Source organism: Brachycentrus maculatus, unplaced genomic scaffold (genome assembly GCF_059751285.1).
Source record: "Brachycentrus maculatus isolate JH-2025_06_01 unplaced genomic scaffold, ASM5975128v1 h1tg000108l, whole genome shotgun sequence".
Taxonomy (NCBI): domain Eukaryota; kingdom Metazoa; phylum Arthropoda; class Insecta; order Trichoptera; family Brachycentridae; genus Brachycentrus; species Brachycentrus maculatus.
In genome coordinates, this window is record NW_028280861.1 from 113978 (window position 1) to 127060 (window position 13083).

The window sequence follows — 13083 nt, forward strand, 5'->3', positions numbered from 1 at the left end:
CATGGTATCCATATGACGAATCACATTCCACAAAATTCACCCTATGGAAGCTGTGTGTGCCTACATGATGTCAGCATGGTATCAGTATGAAGAATCACATTCCACAAAATTCACCCTATGGACACTGTGTGTGCCTACATGGTGTCAGCATGGTTTCGTATGTTATAACTCAGTCCGAAAAAAGTATCCTATGGACCCTGTGTGTGCCTGCATTATGTCCATATGGTTTCCATACAAATAATCAATATACATAAAAATAACCATAAGGACGCTGTGTGTGCCTACATGGTGTCTATATGGTTTCCATACAAATAATCAACCTCCATCAAAATCACCATACGGATGCTGTGTGTACCTACATGGTGTCAGCATGGTATAGTATGCAAAAACACAGTCCAAAAAAATTATCCTATGGACCCTCTGTGTGCCATGGTGTGCACACGGTTTCCATACTAATAATCAATGAACATCGAAATCACCATAAGGACCCTGTGTGTGCCTACATGGTGTCTAAATGGTTTCCATACAAATAATAAACGTCAATCAAAATCACCATATGGACACAGTGTGTGCCTACATGGTGTCAGCATGGAAGAGTATGTAAAAACACAGTCCAAAAAAAGTATCCTATGGACCATGTGTGTGCCTACATGGTGTCTATATAGTTGCCATACAAATAATCAACGTCCATCAAAATCACCATATGGACACTGTGCGTGCCAACAAAGTGTCAGTATGGTATCGGTGTGAAGAATCACATTCCACAAAAATCACCCTATGGACCCTGTGTGTGCCTACACGGTGTCTTAATGGTGTTCATACAAATAATCAACGTCCATCAAAATCACCATACAGATGCTGTGTGTGCCTACATAGTGTCAGCATGGTATCGTATGTAAAAACAGAGTCCAAAAAAAACATCCTATGGCCCTGTGTGTGCCTACATGGTGTCCACATAGTTTCCATACTAATAATCAATGTACATCAAAATCACCATAAGGACCCTGTGTGTGCCTACACACAGGGTCCTATTATATAGTTATACTTATGTACATGACAGTTTTTTTAGATTTCTTTTAAGTGAAAACCTGTAATTGGAATTTTTATTTTTTGCAATTATTCTGGTGGTTTTGCAATAAATAAAAACATATTAGAAATATCTGGACCCTCATTTCTTTCGCTTCCATTTAAACCAGACTGGGCCACATCAATGTGTGGTCTTCTGTCTACACTGTATCCTTCGCAAAATTCAAAATAAAAATACAAGAACATTTTTTTATTAAATTTATTTTCTCTATCCACATATTACAATTTCAAATTTAAAATATCCACATTTATACAATACTTGTTACTAACTACCTTGCCATCACGTCGCTTTCCCACAGGAGTAAGCAGAGAGAATAGAACGCCACACCAATCTGTCTTGTTTGTAAACATTCTTCCGATTATTTCGACTCCTACTTGAGCACTTTCAAGTACTTGAAATACTTGATCAAGCCAAGTTTTCTTTGGCCTTTTTCCGTCTCTATTACCATCATCATTTGGCTCATAAATTTGTTCAACCGTTCTTTCTTCACTCATTCGATCCACATGCCCAAACCATCTCAACACACCTTTCATAATTTTGTATATAATGCTCATCTCAGCCTTGCACTATTTAATTTGACTAGCAAGAATATTCCAATCACGGATGACATGGCCGAATGATGCAATCTATTTAAAATCTATCCTTTTATCCAATTATCAATAGCTCTTTTATACATAGTTTGATTATTTATTTGTTTAATTTGTTTATTTTATTTTTTTATCTGCCTCCACAGTGTAGTGGTTAGCGCGCTGCGGCTACCATGCTGGAGGTCCCGGGTTCGATTCCAAAGAGGGTCAAAATAAATATTAGTGATTTTTCAGTATAATATTTATTTAATATGACCCTGGACCTGAAGCGGGAGGCTGATCACCTTTCCTTTGTGTATTTAACAATAACAATCATAAATAATCAAGATAACACTGCTTCTATACGATGCAGTGCCCAATGCACCATTGGGGTGCGGATAAGGGTTAGAAGAAGAAGAAAAAGAAGATTATTAAACCCTTAGGTTACCAAAATCAAATATATATATCGGCTTTTGGTACTCTAGTTCGAAATACTGGACCTGTTGGAACTAATGTCATGATTTATAAAAGTATCAGGTACATTTTGGTCAGTGTGTTGTGAATTCCTTCAGGGTTGTGTAAAAATGTTGGAATAATAACACTAGCCAACAATTTACAACTTTTATTTTGTAACTGGCATAAAAATACATGATACAAATACAAAAATAACACTTTCCGCCCTGTAGCGGGTAAAGATTAAATTAAAAATATGCCGCTTTTGCTGGGGCATAGTACATTTTCTGGGCATTCCGAAAACATGCACAACTGAAAATTTAGGATTTTTTGATACATGACATTGTTGAAAGGAGTGAGCGATTTGTATTAATGTAACGTAGCGATAAGTATTTCCAATCATTGTTAAATATTGTAGAATTAATTGTGAATGAAGTGAGTGATTATTTAATAAAATTGAAATCTCTTTCATAAAACTCAACCTTCTGATGACAATAACATCATTCTACACATAGTGCCGTAGTCCGCCTCCGTAGTGTAATGGTCAGCACGCTCGAATACCGTTCTGGAGGTCCCGGGTTCGATTCCCAAGGGGGGGTAAAATAAATATAAGTGATTTTTTCACTGTAATATTTATTCAATATTAGCATGGACTGGTACCTGAAGCGGAGGGCTGATCACCTTTCTTTCATGTGTAAACGATCAAGATAACACTGCGTTTATATGACACAGTGCTCTATGCACCATTGGGGGGTAAAATAAATATAAGTGATTTTTCACTATAATATTTATTCAATATTACCATGGACTGGTACCTGAAGCGGATAGCTGATAACCTTTTATTCATGTGTAAATGATCAAGATAACACTGCGTTTATATGACATAGTGCTCTATGCACCATTGGGATGCGGATAAGGGTTTTATTATTATTATTATTATTATTATTACACATAGAGATGGTTCTATCATATAGTTGTTTGACTATCCCGAGTTTTAGTTAGCTGAATATTGCCTCTGTGGGAGTCCGCCCCTGAGCTAGAGGTATTATTCGACCGATTCGGCACTGGAGTCTTGTCTTTGGAAGCCATCTTGTGTACTCTCAACTCGTGTTTCTTCTTGCCGCTCAGTTTGCCAAATTTGCTCTCACAGAAGGCGCACGCGTGCTTCTTCTCTCCCGTATGCGTTATCATGTGTGACGTCAAATTGCTGCAAGGGACAATACAAGGAATGATTAATGCGCAATTTTCTTTCAACGGGTGATTCATTATTTACAACATTTTGAGTGCGCCCAAATACTTGTTCACAAATCAGAATTATCTTCGATTTTTGTCCCGTGGTTAGTGTCGCGAACTCTTCATGGCATTTTCAAACAAATGACATCGTCAATACGATGCAGTGCCCTATGCACCATTGGGTGCGGTTAAGGGTTAGAAGAATGATCCGATCCCCGGATTAGATTCACATACTGCCTGAAAACATGATAAATTATAATCTTCACCTCACGGTATAGAACTTCTTATCGCAGTGCCGGCATTGTACATTCTTGTTCCCGGCGTGCATCATCATGTGCACCTTGAGCTGATTGCTGCTGTTGACGCCGTGGCCGCATTCTTTACATTTGAAAGGCCTCTCATCCGCGTGGATGCTGAAATAGTAAAATTTAAAATTATGCCATTAACTGAAGTCAGTTATATTAAATAAAGCAAAAACTAAACTGGCAGTCCACGATAGAGTTTTGGTAACAACCCTAATGTATAAAAGCGAAGCAGGGAGTTGAAAAAAGGAGGATGAAAATAGACTGAATGCAGTAAAAATGTGATCCCTCAATGCGTGTGTAAACTGATCACTTTACCAGTCTTAAAAAGGTCATAATCCCTGTAAATAATATTAAAATTTTCTGTCCTTTTTGTTTATTCAATGTTTACCTACTATAATTGTGTGTTTTCTATATTTTAACGCATAATTTATATATTTAAAAATACGATGATTTTAATTCCGACTAAAATAAGGTGTCTGAAAAGGTTCTGTGGGATATATGCTTCCCACCACGATTATCTTTTTACTTAGAGTATTTTTTTTATAATTTTTTTTTTACATTCATATTATAAAATGGCTTCTTTATCATTTCACATAAGTAATTTGAAATAATTATAAGGAATAAAATTTGCCCACCAAAGGGTTAATAGCAATCCCTTCATAAACGCACCTTCTGATGAGAAATAAATGGTGGATGGGAGTGCACCATAATTCATGCAATCCATCCACCTACACAAAGGGTTTGGACTCGCCCAAAAACGTTGCGAAGAAAAAAAAGTACTTACTTTAAGTGTTGGATCAGGGAGAATCGTCCGAAGAAGGCCTTGGAGCAGTGGTGGCAGACATAAGTCTTCTCGTTCAAGTGCTTGCATCTCCTGTCGAAATATTCATTAGTCAATAGTGAAGCATTTAGTTGGCAAAAGCAGGTTCGAATTAGGCCAAGTGCAATGGTTTAGTAAGAGTGACACATGATGCGTGCTTTGATTTATTTATGTTACGATCTTATTTGTTTAGTACCAAAAAGGCACAATGAATCCCATTGAACGTTGTTGTTTAGGAAAATAAATCATTTCTTAGCTAAATACATGATAAAGGTAATCATTTAAAAAACGGCGAAATACCGCCGCGCACGGGCGTCTCTCAGGAACAAAGTTAACGAGGTTAAAAGGTTAAATTAAAAATGGAGATTTATAATGATGAATATCCATTCTGGGCACTGAGGTGGGTCTCCAGGCGTCACGCACCTGTGGCAGCTGAGCGTGAACTCCGTGCGGAAGTCCATTCCGCACTCCTCGCAAGAGTAGGGCCGGCAGCCCGTGTGCGACGGCAGGTGGCGGCGCTGGCCCGTCTTGTCCAGGAAGCGGCGCCCGCAGCCCGGGTAGGGGCAGCCCAGGGGGCGCGCGGGCGCCTCTCGGGCGTGCCGGCGCCGCTGGTGGAAGGCCAGGTCCCTGACGGGCTTCCGGCACGTCTGGCAGTAGTAGCGCTCCTGCCTGCCCAGGTGGACGCAGTCCGTATGGTACCTGCGGGCCCGGTATGTCGCAAACACCTGACAAACACAAATAATTAATATGGCAGGTTCGATTAGAGATAGGTAGTAGTAATAATAATAAATTTGAATAACTTATACAGCGCCATTTTCGTAAAATAATACCTCAAGGGAGCAAATAATACTTCAAGGGCGTAAGTTAGTAGTTAGGCAATTAGACAATAAGGTAGGCAGTATATAAAGCCAGGTACTTCTTACTAGTTGTTAGGTAATACATCCAAAATAAAACAAGGTTTGTTGGATTGAATTCTACATTTATTTATGTATATGTTAATATGTGACGCGTTTCGTCTTCTTAGGACATTATCAAACACTCTTGTGGATAATGTCCTAAGAAGACGAAACGTGTCACATATTAACATATACATAAATAAATGTAGAATTCAATACAACAAACCTTGTTTATTTTGGATATATTACCTTACAATTCAATATGGAATTCTACCAACTGTCTGCAGTTACAATAAATAAGTAAACTATGGTTTTAAATATACTTATTGATCATTAATGATTTTTTAAATGTTTTGATGTTTTATTGAACAAGCTCATTGATTATGAATGGTTGTAAATGGTTTTAAATGTCTGCAGTTAAAATAAAAAAAAAACTTCTTAGGCAGTAGAGGTAGGTAGTAAGGTAAGCTGGTACTACTTAGTAAGGTGGGGTAAGTAGTGGTTACGTTTTTGTCACGCGGGTAAGTTAGGATAGGCACTGCTTTTCTGCCTAGGGTGAATAATCTAGCGTCTGATAAATAATAAAGTTAAAAATTTATTTTGATGATGGCGAGAAACAAACCCGTGAAAATAGTTTCCGCACCCCAATGGTGCATAGGGCACTGTGTCGTATAAACACAGTGTTATCTTGATCGTTAACACATGAAGGAAAGGTGATCAGCCGTCCGCTTCAGGTACCAGTCCAGGGTATTATTTAATAAATGTTACAGTGAAAAAATCACTTAAATAAATATTTGACCCCCCTGGGAATTGAACCCGGGACCTCCAGAACGGTAGCCGAGCGTGCTGACCATTACACTACGGAGGTGGAAAATAGTTTAGCAGTCGGTTATATCATATTCATACAGGAGAAAGTGACCGAGTGCATTGTTTTACAAAAACGTGATCATTGACTATTTGATATCTTACTAGCTTAATATTGCTCTGAAAAAATCCCAAAGGATTTTAAACTTGGAAGTATAATATATTGACTAGTTAAAAATGACTAACTGCATTGGTGTTTATTTTCTTGCCAAGGAAAAGTGACTTAAATGGGCCTCCTGAACATTTTACGTTTTGGTAGTTGGTCACTTTCTCCTGTACGACTACAATATTTCCACTTGCGTCTGACTATTTAAAAAAAAAACATTTGTTTGATAACCACTTATTGAATTTCAATTTATTACACATGACTAGTTTCGGAAACTATAGATGTATTCATCAACAGGTGATTACAAAAACGAATAAACAAGTTTTTTTTAGGTATATGTAGAGGTGGGTAGGGTAGTAACTAGAAAGGGGGGGGGGCTTGAGCGGTGAAACTTTGTTTGGTGGAAACATAGATAATAATGATGATGTGTTTTGGAAAAGTATATTATTAATTAATGTATTATCAGAATTTAAAATATTATGTATTTCTATATTTTCTATGTTTATATGATGCAGTGCCCTATGCACCATCAGGTGCGCATGAGGGTTTGAATGAAATGTATTTTCAAATTCTTCATAACTTTGCCCTTTGTAGTTGAATGTACGTGAGGGTAATAATTTGAGTGTGTGTGAGTCAAATGAGTGGTTACACCGACGTCTATATTTCATTCATTTTCGAACCCTTATCCGCACCCCAATGGTGCATAGGGCACTGCATCATATAAACTCAGTGTTATCTTTGTTGTTAACACATGAAGGAAAGGTGATCAGCCCTCCGCTTCGGGTACCAGTCCAGGATAATATTGAATAAATATTAGAGTGAAAAAATTGCTTATATTTGTTAGACCCCCCTCTGGGGATCGAACCCGGGACCTCCAGAACGGTAGCCGAAAGTGCTGACCATCACACTACGGAGGCGGACGTCTATATTTAGTTATGTATTATTTGAAAAATTATATTTGGCAATCAAACATTTCAATAAACTTCCTAAAGAAATTTAAAAAAATAGATGATATAAAAATACTTAAGAAAAAAATTAAAGCTCTATACATTTAAATCTTGAAAAAATATACAAAAGAGACTATTATATCTTTTATTATATAACATTAAACCGCGAGTGTAAGTCCCTCTCCAAGCACATGAGCACAGACTCTTTTATGGAGAGGCACAGCGAATCGAAATATAAAAGTTCTCCATATGTATAAATGATTCAAATGTATTATGTTATAAATAAAAATGTAAATATATTAAATGAATAAAAAAATAAAAAAATATTATGTATTTTAAGAAAATATTTGAAAACATCTTTTTTTAGTGAATGCAGAATGTTGAGTGTCATACCTCGTTACAACCGGAGAATGTGCACTGCCGTTGGGGCCTCTCATTCTTGGGCTTATGGACATTCCTGTGCAATGTTACGTTGTAGACTAGCTTCCCACATATGTCACATATCTCCGGAGGCTTCTTCGGAGGTTTGTTTGACTCTTGAACAACAGGCGCAGATGTATCTGTAGAAAATTAATTTATATTACCTTTTTTTTATTGATATAAATTGTATTCATTTATCTAAAAAAAAAACAATTTTAAACATATTTAAAAAATATATATTGCAGAGACCCACCAAGTGTGTGCTACCTTGTGTGTGGGGTTCTTTTTGCATACATTTTTTATTGCATTTAACCATTTTCAGAATTTCTGAATTCTGTCCGCCTCCGTAGTGTAATGGTCAGCATGATCGCCTACCGTTCTGGAAGTCCCGGGTTCGATTCCCAGGGGGGTTTAATAAATATAAGTGATTTTTTCACTCTAATATTTATTCAATATTACACTGGACTGGTACCTGAAGCGGAGGGCTGATCACCTTTCCTTCATGTGTAATCGATCGAGATAACACTGCGTTTATATGAAGCAGTGCCCTATGCACCATTGGGGTGCGGTAAGGGATTTATTATTATTTTATTATCAACCATTTCAACCTAATATACACACAAAATGAGAGAAAAATTAAGATAATTTACAATTTTCATAAAATTAACTCTTGATCAATTACCCATTCCTTTATTTTGCCTTTGTTCCATATTTTATTTTGACCTCTAACATCCGTCGGCAACAAATTAAAAATGTTCGGAACGATATATTGCAGTGTTCAACTGAAACTTGCAAATTATGAATAGAAATTAACTCAGTCTAAAAGAAAAATATTATATGAATAAATAAAAAAATGCACAGCCCTGAAGGAATCCCTAACATACTGTCCAAAATGTACCTGATACTTTTATAAAACATAACGTCAGATCTGATGGATTCGGTATTTCTTGCTAGAGTACCGAAAGCCGATATACCGGATTTTGGTAGTCAAAGGGATTGTCATGCTGACACTATGGACGGTAACAAATCGCTCACTGCTTTCAACAACGTCATATATCAAAAATCGTCAATTTTCAGTTGTGCGTGTTTTTGGAATGCCCGGAAAAAGTACTATATCCCAGCAAAAGCGGCATATTTTTAACATAATATTTATCCGCTACATGGCAGAAAGTGTTGTTTTTGCATTTTGAAGAAAAGGTATTGTTTAATTATTTTTTTAAATATACTAAACATTTTTTAAATGGAGAAAAAAACATTAATTTTACCTAAAAAGATCTGTTGCACAATAAAAAGTTCAATAAGTAGCTTTATATTTATTTTGAATACATTTAATTATATTTTTAAACTTTAAAAATGATCTCCTGAAAAATCTAGTTTTTAGATATATGACGTTGTTGAAAGGAGTGAGTGAAATATTGTACTGCATAAACTGCATAAACATATGGAAATTGATGCATTTAAAAGTCACTCACCAGTTAAACATTTTTCCTTTGGTTTCCTGCACATGGTGTTTTTCTTATTTGTTTTTTTCTCAGTTTTTTTCACTGTAACAAACTATTATATTATTAGCTGTACCCAGCCACGCGTTGCTCTGGCTCAGTCTGGTTAAATGGAACAAACAGAAAATAAAAGCAACATTTTAGATATGTGTCTCAATACGACTGAAATAAGGGTCTTTGCTACATAAAAAAGCTTGCTGAATTCTACCATAGATGCTGCTGAGAACTCACATATGAAAGAATGTGCCAATTGTAAGATATATCGGTAGTGTAATGGCAAAGGGGTATATCTGTCAAATTTTTTTTTCTAAGTTTGTTCTACAAAATGTCTAAAATAGTGCATTCCATAATTTAGCAAAAGGATATAGCTGTAGTTGCAATACTTATTTAGTTTTATGAAGATATGTACATATGCCATCCGAACAGAATATTTTATTTCACAAGTTTGTTTTTGTTATCCTCATGTCTCTCCTTCCAGCCTTGAGGATTCCGGCGCCCCGGAAGGCCGCTGACGACCATTCACCGACTATACTCAGTGGAACTTCAAGACGCCGGACCGACCTGGGTGGAAGCCAAGGAGATGGCGCGTGACAGAGTGACTTGGAGGCGTCTCGTGTTGGCCATATGCTCCACCTAGGGAGCGAACATGGAATAAGAAGGAGAAGAAGTAAAATTTGGTCTGAGACAGATATACCCCTTTGTCTTTACACTACTGATATATTATACCACTCTACCACAATTTGATACCTATTTCTAATAATGATCCGCTTAGGCTCACAGAAATATTATAAAATCCAAGTATTTTTTTAAATAATAAAAACACAAATATTTCTCTTTTTTTCATCTCCATACATGAAAGTATAATGTAGACCTATATATGAAAGTACATGTCGCTCACTCCTTTCAAGAACGTCATAAATCAAAAAACTTGATTTTGCAGGAGAACGTTTTTAACTAACTAACTAACTAACCATCATGCCGCTTCCCCGCAGGGGTAGGCAGAGAGAATAGAGCGCCACACCACTCTGTCCTTGCAAACATTCTTCACCTCTTCCACGTTCATGCATCTCCTCATACATACCCGCCGATTGTTACGACTCCTAACCTGACCACTTTCAAGTATTTGGCATACCTGATCGTGCCATGTTTTTCTCGGTCTTCCTCTGCTTCTTTTCCCGCTAACATTCGCCTCATAAATTTGTTTTATCGTTCTTTCCTCACTCATTCGTTCTACATGTCCAAACCATCTCAACACACCTTTCTTAATTTTTAAAGTTTAAAAATACAATACAATGTATTAAAAATAAATGTCAAGCCACTTATTGAACTTTTTACTGTCTAACAGATCTTTTTAGGTAAAACCTGAAGGTTTTTTGTCCATTTGAAAAATATTTAGTATATTTAAAAAAAAAAAAAATTAAATAATACATTTTCTTCAAAATGCATAAACAACACTTTCTGCCCTGTAGCTGGTAAATATTAAGTTATAAATATGCCTCTTTTGCTGGGATATAGTACATTTTTTGGGTATTCCGAAAACATGCACAACTGAAAATTGACGATTTTGGATTTATGACGTTCTTGAAAGGAGTGAGATCTATACATAAAGGTTATTACTATTAATAACGAACCTTGAGCCATCTCTTCATTTGACTTTCCTGATGTTATTTCTATATTATTGTCATTTGATATATTTTTTTCATTCTTCTCTTCCAGCTGAATTGTCTCATTGTTATTTTCTGTAATACGTTGTTCAGACCCGGATCGTATAGGGTGATTATCATCTTGCCCGAATTCAAGGTCCGCATCGTCAGAGGACAAAAGTTCCTGCTTGGGAACCAGTTCGGCACTGCTTTCCTCCTTTGGCTCTTTCTTGATGAAGTAAGTAGACAGGGTCAGATGGGAAGCCTGGGCCAGTTTCTTCAGCCTGTAGGCGCAGCTCAGTTCGGGAAGACATTTCTGGCAAATTTTCTCTGGAAGTCCATCACCTTGTTTCACCTACAATATTCAATAGAATAGAAAGAAATAGAAAAGGGAATTTTATACATTATTTTTTTGCATCTCAACATAGATGACAAAGAATATAAGTTTGCGCATTTACAGGGCCTGTAAAAAGGGTCTTAAACCAGCCTATGACGGTTGTTAGCCCTGTAAATGCCCAGACTTCCGTATTCTTCTTCATTTATGTTGAGATGCCAAAAATAATGTAAAAAATAACTCCTAATTGGAGATAATCCAGATTAGTGGACAATTATTTGGAAAGTTCTTTGGACACATCCCGCGTGGCAATGAGGATAGCCTGGAACGACTGGTGTGATCGGTAGCCTGGAGGGGAAGAGAGGGAGAAGAAGATGCCCACACGATGGACCGATCAAGTTAAGGTGGTTGGAGCGCTCCGTGCAGTGCAGTCAAGGTATAACTGCAGAAGAGTCATTGCTTCCACAAGGGTCACAACCCTCAGTAATGACGAATAAGACGAAGAAGAGATTTGGACACACTTAAAATGTTGAAATTGAATAAATGCCATTCATAAATTAATTAATTTCCCTCCTTACCGCCAATGAGAATACATCTAGCATCATTTCATAGCAAGCTATATCAAAATTCAGTTTCATTTCGGTGTGGTAAATATTATGATGAGCTTTGTTTCCGAGGCATATACGACAGCAAAATTCTATATCATAACCCTGCCTACGCATTTTAGCCATATGATCAATAACTAGTTTTTAATTATTTTTTTTGAATCCGTTTAAAAACTTAAAACCAATTTGTAAACAGATTGCTATATAAAATTTGCGTAAATATACCACAGATACGACTGCGCTAAAGATGGGTAAAGATTTTAAAGTGACAGCTAAAGATTGTTTAGCTGTCAACAACCTATAACCATAGATACCGTAAAAAAGTACGTTTGGAGTGGTTTTTTTTAAACAAAGTGATCGGTTAAATTAATATGTAGTTTTGGCAATTTGATTCACTTGTCGTCACTGGTATCTCAAAATGACAAGAATTTGAATATAAATGACTAATATCTTTATAAAATTAATTAACTTTGTTTCCACCACATTTTTTATTAATACAATAAGATGAGCCACTTGGATATTCTTATAAGTTCCATTAGCTTAGAAGGCACCCCATAAGCTTACAAAACTTTCCAGAGGGTAGGTCTATAAAGACTATCAAACGCCTTTTCATATCCCACGAAGCACATCGCCAGAGAACGGCTAAGTTTTTAACTCTTTTCCTGACACATTCAAATGAAGCAATATTTGATCCGCACACGATCTACTAAGCAGAAATTCTGCACTTCCACTTCCATAATAGGGGCATGAATTTTCCGTAATATTATGTGGGTAAGAACCTACCCTAGTAAACTAAATACCAGGGAGGGAGCATTTCGAGAATACCTCTTCCGTTGTTTACTTGTGAATATGATAAGACGTCATCAAAAATTGCCCTCATTTAGCGTGGGTATGTCCAATTTTAAAGAAATATTTAAATTGGAAATAGAATTTGCGAAAAAGGGTATGCAACTGATAAAATATATGAGGCTATAAGGCATAAGATATGTCAGATTTAGTGATGTCTTATTTAGAAAATTTGAACAAGAGGAATAAGACAAATGAATGAACTTAGTGACAAATTTTGATTGATGTAAGATATTGAATCCATTGTATATATTTCATAGTATCAAATCTATTGTATTATTTTAATGGATCAACTTTATTCATTTAGTACACACATTCACTATCATTAAAAAAATATATATGAACTGATAAACTAATTAACCAACTAACCACGCCGTTTCCCCGCAGGGGTAGATAGAGATAATAAAACGCCAAACCACTATGTCTTTGCAAACATTCTTTGCTTCTTCTAAGTTCATG

The 13083-nt window shown here is 36.4% G+C and overlaps 1 protein-coding gene across 2 annotated transcripts; it reads right to left on the bottom strand.

The window, feature by feature from the left end:
• Positions 1-1269: 1269 nt before the first annotated feature.
• LOC148310073 (uncharacterized) lies at positions 1270-12045 on the bottom strand. 2 transcript variants are annotated; one of them, XR_015837438.1, is made up of 9 exons: positions 11752-12045; positions 10828-11194; positions 9170-9241; positions 7671-7837; positions 4888-5189; positions 4429-4518; positions 3606-3752; positions 2976-3313; positions 1270-2819 (listed from the first exon to the last, which is right to left on the bottom strand). XR_015837438.1 is itself a non-coding variant. In XM_088259049.1 (8 exons), exons 1-8 carry the CDS (start codon positions 11902-11904, stop codon positions 3073-3075), a joined length of 1539 nt encoding a protein of 512 aa, XP_088115175.1. In that variant the 5' UTR covers positions 11905-12023; the 3' UTR covers positions 2940-3072. The 2 variants fall into 2 exon arrangements, 1 of the variants encoding a protein (XP_088115175.1); XM_088259049.1 differs by lacking the exon at positions 1270-2819 and having other exon boundaries at positions 2940-3313; positions 11752-12023.
• Between the last annotated feature and the right edge of the window lie 1038 nt (positions 12046-13083).